Here is a 15,781-nt window from a genome sequence, read left to right as displayed (position 1 = left end):
CACACACACACACTGAGGCAACATTAAACTGAACAAGTACCCCTAATAAAGCAAGTGTCACTCTCACTAATAAAAAAAAGCTGGTGTTACTTGGAAAGATAATGGAAGGAAGCGAGCTGACGTTTAACAGATGAATTGTTTCATTTTTAGGCATCGTTTGCTTCTTCCTAAAACCCCTTGATCTGCTTGTTAAAGAAAACTCTGTGTAAGCAAAGGGTTTGATGAGCCAGAGTCTTATTATTGACCCAAGGTTTACTTTACATTCATGTCAATAAAGCTTTGGAGAAAGCAAATAATCTACAGTGCATGAAAAGGAGATCCATTATATGGTCATCACAGGTCCACAGCTCTAGCTGTGAGCACAGAATCTCCACCCACCTGCTGTTCAAACCTTCTGTTTGTCAGGGGCAGCCAATCAGAAGAAAGTAGGATTAAAGTTCGGGTAGTTACAAAGAAAGCTTGTTTCATACAGAAGATGATTTAAGAGGCAACATCAAGGCCCAGAGCGCATGCATTTTATTTATTTATATTTTTTGGTAATTGTTGCAGTTCTTCTGAATACAGTGTGTGCTTTGAATTTCTTCCTGTATAACTGAAGTCACATGACTAATCTGTTATATATTGTATATGCTCTGTGCATTACCTTGGGATGGGTGGGTCCGGGTCCATTTGCACAGATTTATTTGTTTAATAACTGGTTTGTGCTGCACGACCCTGGGGGCCACATAATAACACACTCTGGTGCTAAGTCATCACTAATGCCTGATCCGAGCTAAATGGACCTAGTTAAGGCTCTTCCTCCATCCTGTCCCCTGTTCCCCGTTGTACAGTAGCATCTTTCATCAGCTCTCCTGAGACATCCTGCCAGTGACCACGAGGTGTATATAAGACCCGCTGAGGATGTGACCAGCACTGAAGTTCGTTCTTAGCAAGTCTGCTTAGACAGCCATCTTCTTCTCTTTCCTCTTCTATATTTGTCATCAGTGTTTGTCTGACCTCCTCTCAAGTCTGAGAACATGGACACAGCTGCAGCGGTGACTCTTCTGGCACTGATTATGGCGATGGCTGGCGTCAGTCACGCTCTTCATATCCAAGCCGGCCTGGACAAAAATGACATCTTGCCTGGCAGCTCAGAGGAGAGCATGCCTGACCGCCTGTTGGGGCTGGTGAGACAATCAAACCACTGAAAAACTTGTTAATTTTCATTTCACGTACATGTTGACAGTCTATTTTATGATCATTTGAAGCTTTAAAACTGAAATCCTATCGCTGAAGCACATGTGGTGATTTTTATGCATACTTTGTGCCTGATTTAAATATGGACTGCCTGCTCTGGTACATGCCAACATTTTCTGAGAGGATTGTATGTAAATGCGACTTGAGCCTTTTATCAAATGAGACAGGATAAATCACACAGCCCATTTAGATTTCAGATGGTGTTCCTCTTCATGCAACAGTGTGAAATACACTGTTATATATTCTGGTGTGAGCAGATAGTCGGGGGCAGGATAGCGAATCAGATAAAGGACAAGAAGATCACGAGTACTAGATTTTCTCTTTGTGACATGCAGGGACGGACAGATCTGAGTTTTACTTTGCATAAAATCAAGCGAATGGATATTTTGGTGTGCACCATGTACATCTCTCAGCCTTGGTGCCTTAATATCTACATCTCAAGGCTTTTTGCCACAGTAGGACAGACTGTTTGGAGTCATCAGCCATTTAAGTTTGTGATGTTCTTCATGTTCTATTTAAAAAAAAAAGAAGAAAGTTTGACACGACGGTGTGTGCTTGTGTAGCCTTAAATGTGTCCTGGTGTGTTCCAGGAGAGTGAAAACAGAGATAGCGACACTGATGATCGCTTGCTGACTTCATTGCTGAGAGCCCTGCTGCACGGAGCTCAGAGAGAAGCCAGGGAGTCTGTCCTCCATCAGCCACAGAGGTCAGTGGCATCACATCACCTGTATTAATCTACATTTCAAGTTTTCCTATCAGATGTGTTTACAGAAAAACACTAATATAGGAAGTTCACTGATGTAGTTTGGGCTTGTCACCAAATCATTTTTTACCCATTCTTTCTTCAAAAATACACCATGTGGGTAGTTTGTAACTATTTAAAGGGATTATGATATACAGTAGGTCGCACCGTGTACTGGAAGACAGGAAGAGGAAAATCCATTTAGCCATTTGCAACTACTTTCCATATCTGAATTTTAAAAGATCAAAATGACCCATTATGTACTTGAAATGTCCGTTTGTAAAAATCATTCACAGTCAAAACGATTCTTATGGCAAAGCTGGGTTCATTAAACTGGTCTCATCTTCAAGCGACCTTCCTCTGTAACAGTCCTTCAAGCTCAAATGTAACTGAGGCCCAGCTAAGATCACAACATCAACATCAATATTTTGTATTTTCTGGTCTGCGTTTACAGATGTTTATTTATCTAAAATCATAGTTTGGAGTTGAATTAATTGAAATAATTCCCACTCTTGGTGCTTTTCCCGTCACAGGTTTGGCCGCAGCTCCGGAGGGCAGGTTGTGCTGGAGGATCAGATGCATTCCCGTGACTGGGAGGCTGCCCCCGGTCAGATCTGGAGTATGGCCGTGCCTCAGAGATTTGGCAAGAAGTAATGTTGCAGTCATGCGGTGTTGCCCTGGTGGAAGGTCAAGCAGCCGAGAGTTATAAAGATACTAGATTTGTTCCACTCTAAGCTCCAGCCCACTAGGCTTGACTTTACACCTGGTGTCCAGTGAAAGATGACACTAGCTTAATCTTTCATGATTATGATTGTTGTTATTTTCTTTGAATTTCCAACACTGGGAAGGAAGCACGGTGACTGGTGATTGTTTGGATCGGCATGTTAAGGACTGAAAATGTTTGTTGTAAATTGTTAGTTGCTATGTTTTTGTTGTTCTTCCGTTCAAATAAAAGAACTTTAATCTTGTAATGCTAATTTCATCTGTATTTGTGTTCAGTGTTATCAGTGTTCAAATATCACAGTAATCCGTTAAAGAAAGGTGGGAACAAACAGATGTTGAAATTTTATAAATCCAGCTGTTGAGTTCATTTAAATATGGCCACTTAATCTGTTGCTAATCATGTTTTAGTTTGTGAAATGTGTGTAAAAATGGCAAATCCAAGTTTTCTCAAGCCAAGGTGAGATCTTAAAGTGTCCTGTTTGTCCAAATAAACTCTCAAATCCCCCAAAATCTTCCACTTAAATATATAATATGATAAATACAATAAATGGTGTTTATAAATAGATAATGGTGAATTCTGCATTTTAGAAGCTATAACCAGCCAACATTTATTATTTTTATCGAAACTGTTTTATCAGCTCATAAACTAATAAATGAGGAGTTTTTTTAGCCTAAAAAGCTTAAAATCATTTAGCTTAAGTTCTTATTTCAGCACTTAGCGTTGGTTTTTTTTGTTTGTTTTTTCTAATATCAGCCTTCCTTGTTTTTAAATTCGATCAAAGGACAAATGGTATTTTTTTGTTTGTTTGCAGGACGGTGTTATATCTGCTGGATCTGCAGCCAGTACTCACATCAGCTCGGCCATAAACAAGAGCATAACTGAAATGTGTCTGTGCTGGTTCACTTAAACATCAGGGGAATGTAAATGCAGTGGAGACCACACACAGAGAGATGAATGAAATACGATCGTAATGTAAGTATTTTTCATTTCTCTACAAACAGCACCGTGCGGGGGGTTAATGTAGTGGGATAAGGATGGAAATCCTGTGTTCATTGTGCCGTGATGGTCAGCACTTCTCTGTGTCTGTGGCTTATTTACAGGCCACCTGGGGAAGCAGCATGCAACTAATTAAAACACAGCAACATGCAATTACTCTACACATTACTGGTGTCCACAGCTAATTACTGGGAAGGAAAGCATGTCAATCCCACTTAAAATGAGTCTTTTATAACCTCGAGCTCTCGTTCTGCTGCAACACCCCAGAAGACAAAATAAAGTAATGTTGTTGGGTTTTTTTTAAGACTAATGACCAATGATTCAGTCATTTTATTATTATTTTGGTTATTTTTAATCAAATGTAACTTTAAATTCTTGTTTATGGTTTAATCTGTGTTTGTTGTCGTAACATCACAGGTTTGAGCAGATTGCTCCCGGCCTCTGGACTCTGATCTTTACAGTTCTAATTAGAAATGAAACAAACAAACAAACATACAAGAACCATACAAATGAAAACCTTGTTACAAAACAAAAAGGGTAAGATTGACCGCAGAGCGTAACAAGACATTGTGGCACAGAACAAAGGGAACCTGTGCTGCACACAGAGAGCCCTGATTGGATGATTACTTACAGGTGATGATGACTGGAAGTAAAGCTGACTGGAATCTGAGTGCATTCGAAATAAAATGTGAAAATAAATGCAAATCTATGACAGTATTTACCTGTTAATATGAGTACTTTATCAAACAAAAACAGAGACTCTATATGAAATATGAGCAGCACTGCGTTAAGAGCTGCTGTTTCAAAGCATCTTTAAGCAAGTTGGTCATCATCATCTTGTTTTTAATCGTGACGAGAAAGAACCACATCTAACTTTAGAGATATGCGTGGCTTTGACTTACATCTGTCTTACATACCAGCTTTGACAATGAGACATAAATGTGAGATAACAAGAAACATATTGAGACAAAAGAAAACAACAGAGGCAGAGCAGGTGCTGTTGTCCACACAGCTGTAGCCTCTCATCAGCTTAACTGACTTAAAGAAAGTCGGCTCATCTGAATTTCATGAGTCTGCAGGGGGTTCAGGCAAAACATCTGTGTGTGCAGTAATTATACCAGAAAGCTGCAAAGAGAGCGAGATCGAAAACCCAGACTGACTGACAGATACACTGGGTATAAAGACTGCTTTAGACAGCTCCTGTGTGCAGCACTGTTTTACACACACACACACACACACACACACACACACACACACACACACACACACACACACAGAGAGAAACCTTTCTTTTTTGTTTGATGACCTTTATCCGACCTCCACACTTCCACTTTCCCTCATGGTCATCATCTTGGATGGCAGCCATCTTGAACAGCAAAGAGGGAGGTCTCAGCCATTAGTGGTCATGGCCGTGACACAGCACAATTTGTCACACACACAACAGGCTTTAATGGCTACAGTGTGATCAAATGATCTTGTTTGGAGAGAACACAGGTAACTTTAAGGTTAAACGGGAATCTGTCCTCTGCTGCACGCAGTGGAAACTTTTGAACTGCACCTTTAAAATTTCACTATATATACAAAATAAATAATGTTGGAAACACTAAAAATAGGCAACAGTTTTTTTCCCATGCCCCTGCCCTGTCTTAAAGAACTATACTATTAGTGTTCCCTGTCACCTCTTTACTTGTTTTACCCACTAACTGTCAACTTAAGTCAAATTAAGCATATTTAAACTTGCATATGTATTAAAGTACACAAAGCTTTAACTATTGAAAAAAACAAAGAAGATTTCTGTTACATGCAGCAAAAAAGTATAAAGTGACAGCATGCATTTAAAAAAATATAGGAGGTCTACACTTTATTTAAAGAAGTTGAGACTTAAATTGGTTTCAGAGGTTCAAGTAGTATCTGAATTGTTTTTCTGTCTTACTTTGGATTCAATTAGAAGCACTCAATAATTTAGATTCTCAACCACAGCAGCAAATCTCAAACAGAATGACAGAAAAAGAAAAGATTCAAAGTGTTGCAGTGATCCAAAGTCCAGACTTTCAATGCTGTTTCAGGACCTTAAGAGAATAAATGTTAATAAATGTGGTATATTATAGTTTAGTGCCAACAGTTTGTCACCAAACAGGACTTGCCCAGTTTCTGTTAGACTATGTGATTGGCTAATACCTTTTCCCTTTGAAAGTTCAATAAAAGAGTCAGAGAGATAAAACTCTGCTGATGTGAAGGAGCAGCAGAGACGAAGCTTTTGTCCTTCGTTCACTGCTCACATCAGAGGCTGCTCTGGAAAACGTGCAGCCAGCTGTTGTCTCTCACAAACACACTCACATAGAGCACGCGGCCCCTTATTAACAGTTTTCTGCTTTGATGACAGGACATTTTTCAGTAAAAGCTCTAATTACATTGGCAGCTTTTTATTATTTCTCTCACTCCTTTACTACCAGCTACAAGACAAAAAATATGCAATCCCACCACAGCAAGAAACAGTCTAAGATCAGAAGAAGAAAACACAGAATTCTGTGTTTTTGTTCATTTTTACATGATTTTTTTTTTAAAAGATGTGATTATTTACCAAAATATTCTCTATGTTTAGACTTTTTTGAGTGACTATTATCCAATCTAAAGCATTTAAAATGAGGAATTATAGCAAATGTTATTGTAAAAGATGCAAATGGTGCAGCCCATGTGGCTGCTTCATTCCTGCTGAGCTCCTTTGTTGTCTGCTGTTTCTGGATGAACTGTTCACGCTAAAATGGAAAAAAAGATATTGCATGGTCTTTTGAAACAGTGAGAGTGCTTTCTTCCACTAGACTGTACATCAGAAATATTAATAATTTTCATATTTAGTGTGGAGTTAAAGTTTAGCTTGCTCTTCACGCCTGCTTGAAATTTATCCTAAAACAGAGCAGAGTTTGAAGGCGTCACGCTTGATATTTATTTCACTCCCAAAAAGCACTGCACATTTGACACACCGTATGCTCCTTGGCTGGTGTCAGGTATCGGGGCCCAGTGGACATGTGGTGTGGGGACACTGGGGCTAAGAGACAATCAATAAAGCTTGTGCTGGCCAGGCGTCAGACAGGACAAGCCTGGCCAGTGATGAACAAAGAAATCATCAAAAACAGAACACACACACACACACACACACACACACACACACACATCACAACCTCAAACTGTTCCTACATCAGGACGTATCAAACAAAAGGCAGAAAACTGCAGAAGTCTGAGAAAACCCTTTTTGTGTAAAACATTACGGCAAATGAAGAACTGCTTAGTGTGCATAACAGTATGTTTTTATTTTTATAAGCTCAGATTATTCTCTCACATGGTCAATATTGGCTCAGAATTGCATTACGCTGCATGATTCCCAGGTAACTGTACCATCTGTGTAGGGACTATGCACAGAGCTGTTCAGTAATGAACACTGTGCATGTGTTAAATAAACCAACAAACAAATTTGTATATGTGTAGATGTCAGCTTGACCTCATTCTGAATGAGACCACTTGTATCTAAAATACAGCGTAGGCTGTTTTTAAGCATGTGTAGGCAAGTGATTTTAAAAATACTCTTGAAGAAGAGGCTGGATAAATCCTACCCATTTCTACCCTTTGAGAGAGCATGCCTTTGTCATCCTCGCTCTCTCGTCTGTGCAGGGGCTGCTGCAGAACAGCCCTGAGCTCAGACAGCCAATAAAGACGGAAAGAAACGTGAAAAGAGGGTGGGACTTGACGTGAAAGCGAATGAGAGTGAAGGAGAGGTGTTCCTTGCGGAGAATGCCCTTGCTTGAGCATTGAGAGCCTGGAGAGACAGAGAGGGAAGATAGAATAGAGACACTAGCAGGTGTTGAAGATAGGGAAAATCATTAGAGACCGGGTGGCACAAAACAACAAGGCAATTAGGGGAAAGTGTGTTTAAAGGCAAAAGTAAAGAACAGAAAAGAGTCAGACAGAAACTCAAACAATCTGATTCTTTTTTAATAAGCTGGAGCTCACTTATTTTTCAGCTCTTTATCCTCCTTGTTTCGTACGGATTCTCCTTTCTCGATCATCCCCTTCTTCCTCCCGTTTGCCTCTCTGACAGACAGTGCCACCATGGAAACTGGAAGCCCTAGGAAGATACAGTTCACCGTCCCTCTACTGGACACCCACTTGGACCCAGAGGCAGCTGAACAGGTAAGGTGGAGGGAAAGGAGGCAGGAAGAAAGGTGGAAGGAGCAGGTGTGGGTAATATGGGACTTTTAAGGGATTCCTCTTTGCATCAGTGAGACACGATTAGAGTACTACTCCCACTTTTTTTAAAAAACAATCAAGATGACTAGTGAAGATGCAAGAAAAAATTGCTTTATACTTGGAACGATTTGCAAAATCTCTGAACACATATTTAAAGCATATGTAATCTAGCTGTCAAAGCAAGCAGGTGTAGTCAGAGCTGAGCAGCTGAGCATGCTACATCCCAAATGCTGTAGTTTACACTGATGAGTAACTGCTGCTTTAAGTAGACCACATTTTCTTCTGTGCATCTAATTAGCCTGACGTATGTTTTGACTACAGCTCTAATGTGAAGATGATGAATTCATAACTGATTTTTCCATCTGCACTCACAGTGAGCGGCTTTACCGAGATGCATAGTATCTCAGCGGTGGTTAAGGGGGGGTGCCGCAGTATATTGATGTCTCTAGGAGGTCAGTGTTTTTTTTTTTTTTTCATTAGTGACTGACTGCTTGTATCCTACAGCAATGAAATGCTGACAGGGTGAATGAATTTTACTCATTCATCATTAATGGACTTTTTCTTCTAAGGTAATTTAACTGCACAACTCAACTTGATTTGTGGCAAACACCACTTTATGACATAAAAAAAGAGAACTCCTGTTAGTGTCTGAAGGAGCTTAGTGAGTGCAATCCATCCTTCTGTTGGGAATATAGTGAAAAGAGGTGTCCCATTTTCTCATTTTTATAAATATAACATGAACAGGACAGGTTGTTCATAATGAATGAAGCTCAAGTAAAGCTGGCAAGGATTTAGGAGTCTGGCTACACTCTGTCTCACTCGCTGCTTTTCCCGACACTAGTTTTTCCCTCGCTGATACTATGAAACCCAAAGGGAAGGTAGATGTTATGGGTGTGTGTGTGTGTGTGTGAGAGAGAGAGGGAGAGTTTGCTCTTGTGTAGAGATTTCAGTTTGAGAGTTAAGTTAAGACATAGAGCTACTGTAGCAGGTGGAGAATGTATGACTACAAGCCTCAGATATGAGAAACTAAATATGAGATGGCTGCATCTGCTGGTGTGTACATGCATTTCAGTCAGCGTAACATCAGTTTGACATACACACACGGAGTCGTATACAGCAAAATAAGACAGTTGGCACAAAATCTGGAGCCGTTTCCAGTCTGGTTTGGTGTCTACTTCTGCATGAAAACAATTTGTGCTTCTTATATAAAGGAGAACTAATTAAATGCAATGTTTAAGAATAAGAGCACTCTCTGACATAAAGGCAAATTACAGGATAGACCTGGAGCCACAGCCCCTGCAGTGATGATGTAGGCAAACCCAAAAGATCCTAGCTCCTCCCAGGATCCCTCGATAACAAAATCAATTGTTGCTGGATGATTGCAGAAAAATTGCCATTTTTGTTCAGGAAGGTAATCTTTACTTATTAAAGCCACTGTTATGATCTTTGACATGCAATTGAAACCATCATAAATAAAAGATCAAGCTACACTGGTCACATGATCTCAGTGTCACTTCTACAAAGTGTTTGATGACTTGATGTTGAGCTTTTGGAGTAAACGCCTCCTTAACAACACGTAAAAGGTCACAAATTTAGAAGTGGTGTTTTTACTTATGTACTGTCAGTGGGTAAAGTTGAACAAGGTAAAGCTATATCAAGCTTTTATTAGTTAGAGAGTTTTTTTTTCTGGGACTTTACTCACCAAACAACTGCTTTAATTTGGGGCTTTAACAACTGTTCTCTCTAATAAACTGTATTATCCTTGTCAGAGTTGGTCTCTTCTGTGATGAAAATACCCAATTTAAAGGGCACCAGTAGTGGCTGAATGATTTCATATGTATACATATTAAACATGTGCTAAATCTAAAGCTATAGCTTGTGGGAGATTTTGGATATACTGGGCAGTGCTGTCCACATATCCTCATGTTCTTGTTCTTATGTTTAAGAATAACACTATACAACAGGCAGGTGACAAATTACAGGATACCTGGAATAACCTGGATAAACCAGGGTCAAGCAGGACAAACCTGACTTTTTGGCTAACCAAAAGTTAGCACCACCCATGATGTCTTGATAAAAAGTCAGTGGTACTTTTTGTTCAGGAGGTTAATGTTCAATGTCTTTAACACCGCTATCATCAGAACATAAATTCAGGGAATATCTTTTGGATAAACATTGTTCATTCCTCCACTAAATGCACACATAATGGGGATGTATTGTTATGCTATTTTACTCCAGTTTAAATCATAGTTTGGGTCGCACCAGCTACTCATAAATCAATACGAAGTCCTCTGTAATTCTTAATAAACACTTGGCTCATCTCATAGTACCAGTTCTGCGTTCGCTCCCAGCCAGCGAGCCGGGCTCTTACCCTTTAAAATTTGAGAAAAGATTGCGATCATTTCAGCCTGAAGACTTCTCATGATTCATTTTCCTGATAAAACCATGAGACGTGAGCACCAGTTATCCTGAGGGAAACTTGGGAGGGAGCCAGTTACTAAATGGTAGCTTGATTAGTCTTTCACTCACCCAGGCTGGACGACGGATTTACAAATAAGAAACACTGCCAACTACACTCTACAAAAATATAAACGCAACACCTTTGTTACTGCTCCCATTCCCCATGGGATGGACGTAGAGACCTAAAATTCATTCCAGATACACAATATAACCATCCCTCCCAAACAGTGGTCACAAATCAGTCCAAATGTGTGGTAGTGGGCACATCTGCTATATTGAGATAATCCATCCCACCTCACAGGTGTGCCACATCAGGATGCTGATCTGACATCATGAGTAGTGCACAGGTGTACCTCAGACTGCCCACAACAAAAGGCCACCCTGAAATGTGCAGTTTTGTCTCACAGCAAAATGTCACAGATGCCACAAGCAATGAGGGAGCGTGCAATTGGCATGCTGACAGCAGGAATGTCAACCAGATCTGTCGCCCGTGCATTGAATGTTCATTTCTCAACCATAAGCCGTCTCCACAGGCGTTTCAGAGAATATGGCAGCACATCCAACCGGCCTCACAACCGCAGACCTCGTGTAACCACAGCAGCCCAGGACCTCCACATCCAGCAGGTTCACCTCCAAGATCGTCTGAGACCAGCCACCCAGACAGCTGCTGGAACAATTGGTTTGCACAACCAAACAATTTCTGCACAAACTGTCAGAAACCGTCTCAGGGACGCTCAACTGCATGCCCGTCGTCCTCATCGGGGTCTTGACCTGACTCCAGCTCGTCGCCGTAACAGACTTGTGTGGGCAAATGCTCACATTCGATGGCGTCTGGCACGTTGGAGAGGTGTGCGCTTCACGGATGAATCATGGTTCACATTGTTCAGGGCAGATGGCAGCTGAGAATGTCCCAGTTCTTGCATGGCCAGCATACTCACCGGACATGTCACCCATTGAGCATGTTCGGGATGTGCTTGACCGGCGTATACGACAGCGTGTACCAGTTCCCACGAATATCCAACAACCTCGCACAGCCATTGAAGTGGAGTGGACCAACATTCCACAGGCCACAATTGACAATCTGATAGACTCCATGCGACGATGTGTTGCACTGCATGAGGCAAATGGTGGTCACACCAGATACTGACCGGTTCTGGGTCCCCAGACCCCCAATAGCGCAAAAAACTGCACATTCCAGGGTGGCCTTTTGTTGTGGGCAGTCTGAGGTACACCTGTGCACTACTCATGATGTCAGATCAGCATCCTGATGTGGCACACCTGTGAGGTGGGATGGATTATCTCAATATAGCAGATGTGCCCACTACCACACATTTGGACTGATTTGTGACCACTGTTTGGGAGGGATGGTTATATTGTGTATCTGGAATGAATTTTAGGTCTCTACGTCCATCCAATGAGGAATGGGAGCAGTAACAAAGGTGTTGCGTTTATATTTTTGTTGAGTGTAGTTTCAAACAGTTATTTTGCTAAATCATGTAGCACCTTCACAATATGTGAAATGTTCTTAGTAACTGACTTCAGCAGTATAATGCGGTGGAATATAATCATTCAGAACCATAAAATGGAAATACCTTCAGACAGCATGAGTAAAAGTTCAAGAGGGGGTCCATTATATTGTTGTAATAAAGAACACGAGGCATCACAGGTGCTGGAATTGTTTTTATTGATTTTAAATGTAATAAAAAATGGCCACCTTTCACAGGTAAGGTGAAAACATGTTGGGTTGCACTGCTATGGAAATTACATATTACATGACAGGTATTACACTGGTATTTGTATTCACACAGATCACTCTTTGTGCTGCGCTGTCATGGCATAAATGATTAACAATACAGAAGAAGTTTGCAATCATTTAACAGTGACTGAGTCTTAAAAAACAGATTAGGGTTGCAACAGGGCTTCAAGTGTCAGGGTTCTTGTAATCTATATAAAATATAGAGATAATTTGGAGATTACAGAGTTTTATAACATATGTGAATACATTTCATTAGTAAACAAACAAACAATCTTTGTCTCAAACTGAGTCTGTTGGGATCTGGTCACGCTTCACGCTCTCAAAATTTCTGCAGTGCATGTTCTTTTTCTCAACATCAGGCTTTGCAAGGGTATCTGTAGGATGCAGACGTAATTTCATGTGTCTGTCTTGTTTGTGTCTGAGTGTTGGGGGAGTTGGTGTTGTCTGTATTTATTCAGTTACACGTCTGATTCCAGGCTGCGGCCGTTCAATTTAAGACTTAAACGGCTCGCAGCCGTGTGTTTACCTGCTTTCTTTCACGAGCAGATAGATCTCCTTCTAGGTTTATATGGGTAAAACTTGCTTTACTGTTTCTGCAAAGACTCAAGAGAGTTCTTAGCTCACAGCCTCAATAAGCATGACCAAAAGCGTGCCTGATTGCCACTGGGACTTTACATTTTCAATTTATTCTAAGAGCTCTGCAAGTGGCCTCTTCAGCCTGTGTGGCAAGCTGGCTCCCAAGTGTGTGGTTTTATACAGTGTATATATTTATTTATGTGTTTGTCTTTGTGTGGGTGTATATGAGACAGACGAACAAATCAGACAGTCAGATATAAAGAGAAAGAAAATAAACAAAGGGAACCTCCAGATATAATAAAAAAAGAAAGAAAATGTGTGTTGTGTTTGCACGAGCTCGTACGAATGTCACACCAGGAGGTTTCACCCACGGTTCAGTAATCCCAGCAACCTGACACCTCCCAGCATGGTGAATCAGCCTCCGTGGAGAACTGTGCACCAGACAGAGGAACCTCTCTGACCCTTAATCACCAAAACACACACACAAAAAACCCAAACGCTCGCTCACTCCTCTTATCCATAATACAGCACAATCATCTCATATTATAGCCGTACATCTGACACTGGACCTGACAGAGGCCAAGACCAGATGGTGTCACATGAACAAAAGCCGTTGGACTCGGGAAGGGTAACTATCCCACTCCCCTGACATTTACACACCTAATGCTTCTGTGACATAATAGGCAGCTGGGGGCTTGCACAGCAGCAACTACAACCACAACAAGAAGATGGAGGGGGCTGGGATTTGAGATTGGTGTTTTTTGTGTGTTGCAAGGTTTCCACCATAAAAAGTTGTTAAGCACGGCAGCTGCGACCTGCCTGAGGGGAGAGGACAGGGGTTTGAATTTAATGTGCAGCGCTATCCGCTAGCTAAATCTGTGGCCCCGAAGGAGCAGCAGAGCTGAATCAGTACAGCTTTGTGTGATCTAATACTTTTGTGGCATTCTGCTTTTTAATTTTCTCTCTATGTTGCTTCAGTGAGTGTGAATGAAGGTAGTACTTTGATTTTCTTGCAGTAAATCAAAGTAGCATTTTACTTTCTTCTAATATTAGCTAACACAGCTAATGTTAAAATGATTTTTGTGCGTTTGCATGTAAGCAGTAACTCACAGTTTCCTTATTTTGTGGAGTGTACCTGCCCTGAGCCAAGTGTAGAAACAGACCTCATAATGTCGTCTCAGTCGTGCAGTGCAGGCGTACCAAAAGGAGAAAATAATCTGCATATTGTAGTTAGTTGCTTTTAGTGTTCTTTCAATGTTTTTATATTATTTAACATATCATTTATATAGATGGATGGATTTATATAGATTGTACATATTCTATTATTTATTGTAACAATAATACTCATAGCTGATTGGCTGTTTATAGTAGTAGTTCAACAGCTATCGCTGACAGATGTAGAAAATTGTTTCTGCTTTAATTTCATCACATTGAATCCAGGATATGGTAATTGGGTGATAGCATCTGTTCTCTCCTGGCGGTTTTATGGAAGTCATGCGGGAGTTTTATGTCGAGCACATAATTGGCATACTCAGACTGGGCAGTTTTCTGACAGATCCACTATGGAGCTCTCCTGTACACGAGCACCTGGACACTTGAGTCATAGCTGTGAGCACAGGGCTACTTTGTGAACACCTCATTATCCTAAAGGCATAACTGTCACGGTTCTGGGTCATGTTGACCTAGCTTTCTGTTTCTCATGTTTTGGTGTTTTTCTAGATTATGATTAATGATTTGATTAATCAGTGATACTGTTTTGATTATGATTATTATTTAGTAGGTTTTGGTCAGTGTCAAGTCTGTCTCTCTCTGTCTAGTCCGTGTTTTAGTAAAGTGTGTTTTGTTTCCTGTTTTACTTTGAAGGTTCTTGTTCCTGTCTGATGTCAGTGTTCCAGCTTTAGGTCTTATTCCTTCCAGCTGTGTTCCTCTTCTGTCTCTAATTCCTTGATGACTCCCTCAGTGTATTTAAGCCCAGTGTGTCTTTGTGTCAGTGTCGTGTCGTTAACATCTTCTACTTTCATGTTAACTATGTGTTCTGTCTGCTTGCCTGCCTAGCTAGTTTGGTTTTTGTACTCCCAGTTTAGTGAGGCTCCTGTTCTGTTGCTATCAGCAATAAAGCTGAGTCTTTTGAGTTAATGTCTGCCTCCGAGTCCTGCATTTTGGGTCCTGTCTCTCCTTCTGCCTGCACACAGCCATGACAATAACCGGAAACCTGACAACGCTACAGTCCTGACTCACAGAAAAGCCTTGATCCATCATCAGTCCAACTCATTATTTTACCTCTTCCCCTGCTGCACTGATCGAGTCACACCAGACGGATTTCTGCTGTTGGATTACCGTTGAGGGAAATTACCTTCAGATATGTAGGTTTGCTGATTGTGGATGAGCAAAGAACATTATCTGTCTCACTTTGTTTTAGTATTTATGCTAAGAAAAGCAAGCCCAGTGTTTCCAGCTAAATTTTGAGTGATGAACTTTGTGGCTTTCCCCAGGAGGAAACATAAAATATCTAAAAAATTCACATATTCCTTGAGTGCTATTATTTGTGAGGAATTAATTGGAGTATTTATAAGCTGATTAATAGAGTTATTTCAGTTGTGTAAGGATCAAATCTTATTCATTGTCCTGCAGAGAGCTCATATTAAACTCCATCTTTCATTTACATGAGCAGTGCTCGCTTGAAGAAGCTTCGCTCATAAATGAAAGGAATATATTCCCTGTTTAGATGATGAATTGTGACATATTGAAATAATTTTATTATGGACAATTAAGTGCTGAGACAATGTCCGTCCTCGCATTCCCCATGCAGGTGGTCTTTGTTCTTTACTGAGAACATAGCTATTAAACACCTTTCCTTTATTACCTCAGGGAGGCGATTTCCAGGAACAACCTTCAAGTACAGCAGATTATCAATGGTCATTATTTAATGAAGATGAATGCCATACTTGCCACTGATGTGCATTTATTTTTAAATTGTGCAAATTTTGATTTGAGATCTTTAAACTTCTTCTTTGAGTATTTTTGTCTAAACAATGTAGACAAAGTGCCA

General features: G+C 40.6%; 2 protein-coding genes across 3 annotated transcripts in view; both read left to right on the top strand.

Moving 5' to 3' along the window:
* Positions 1-907: 907 nt before the first annotated feature.
* On the top strand, positions 908-3,660 carry LOC147331532 (pro-FMRFamide-related neuropeptide FF-like). 2 transcript variants are annotated; one of them, XM_086294362.1, is made up of 4 exons: positions 908-1,166; positions 1,827-1,942; positions 2,512-2,628; positions 3,514-3,660. In XM_086294362.1, exons 1-4 carry the CDS (start codon positions 1,017-1,019, stop codon positions 3,566-3,568), a joined length of 438 nt encoding a protein of 145 aa, XP_086150488.1. In that variant the 5' UTR covers positions 908-1,016; the 3' UTR covers positions 3,569-3,660. The 2 variants fall into 2 exon arrangements, with proteins under 2 accessions (XP_086150488.1, XP_086150489.1); XM_086294363.1 differs by lacking the exon at positions 3,514-3,660 and having other exon boundaries at positions 910-1,166; positions 2,512-3,003.
* Positions 3,661-7,517: 3,857 nt separating this feature from the next.
* LOC147331531 (protein phosphatase 1 regulatory subunit 1A-like) overlaps positions 7,518-15,781 on the top strand; it is a 31,197-nt gene continuing 22,933 nt past the window's right edge. The window contains exon 1 of the mRNA XM_086293946.1: positions 7,518-7,883. Within this exon, the coding sequence (XP_086150072.1) occupies positions 7,803-7,883 (81 nt within the window). The 5' untranslated portion in view covers positions 7,518-7,802. The remainder of the gene's footprint in view (positions 7,884-15,781) is intronic.

Source organism: Aulonocara sp. 'chitande type north' Nkhata Bay, linkage group LG5 (genome assembly GCF_057382095.1).
Source record: "Aulonocara sp. 'chitande type north' Nkhata Bay isolate Kocher_YH1m ecotype deep benthic linkage group LG5, A_spYH_male_GT1.1, whole genome shotgun sequence".
Taxonomy (NCBI): domain Eukaryota; kingdom Metazoa; phylum Chordata; class Actinopteri; order Cichliformes; family Cichlidae; genus Aulonocara; species Aulonocara sp. 'chitande type north' Nkhata Bay.
This window is presented reverse-complemented; position numbering and strand designations above follow the sequence as displayed.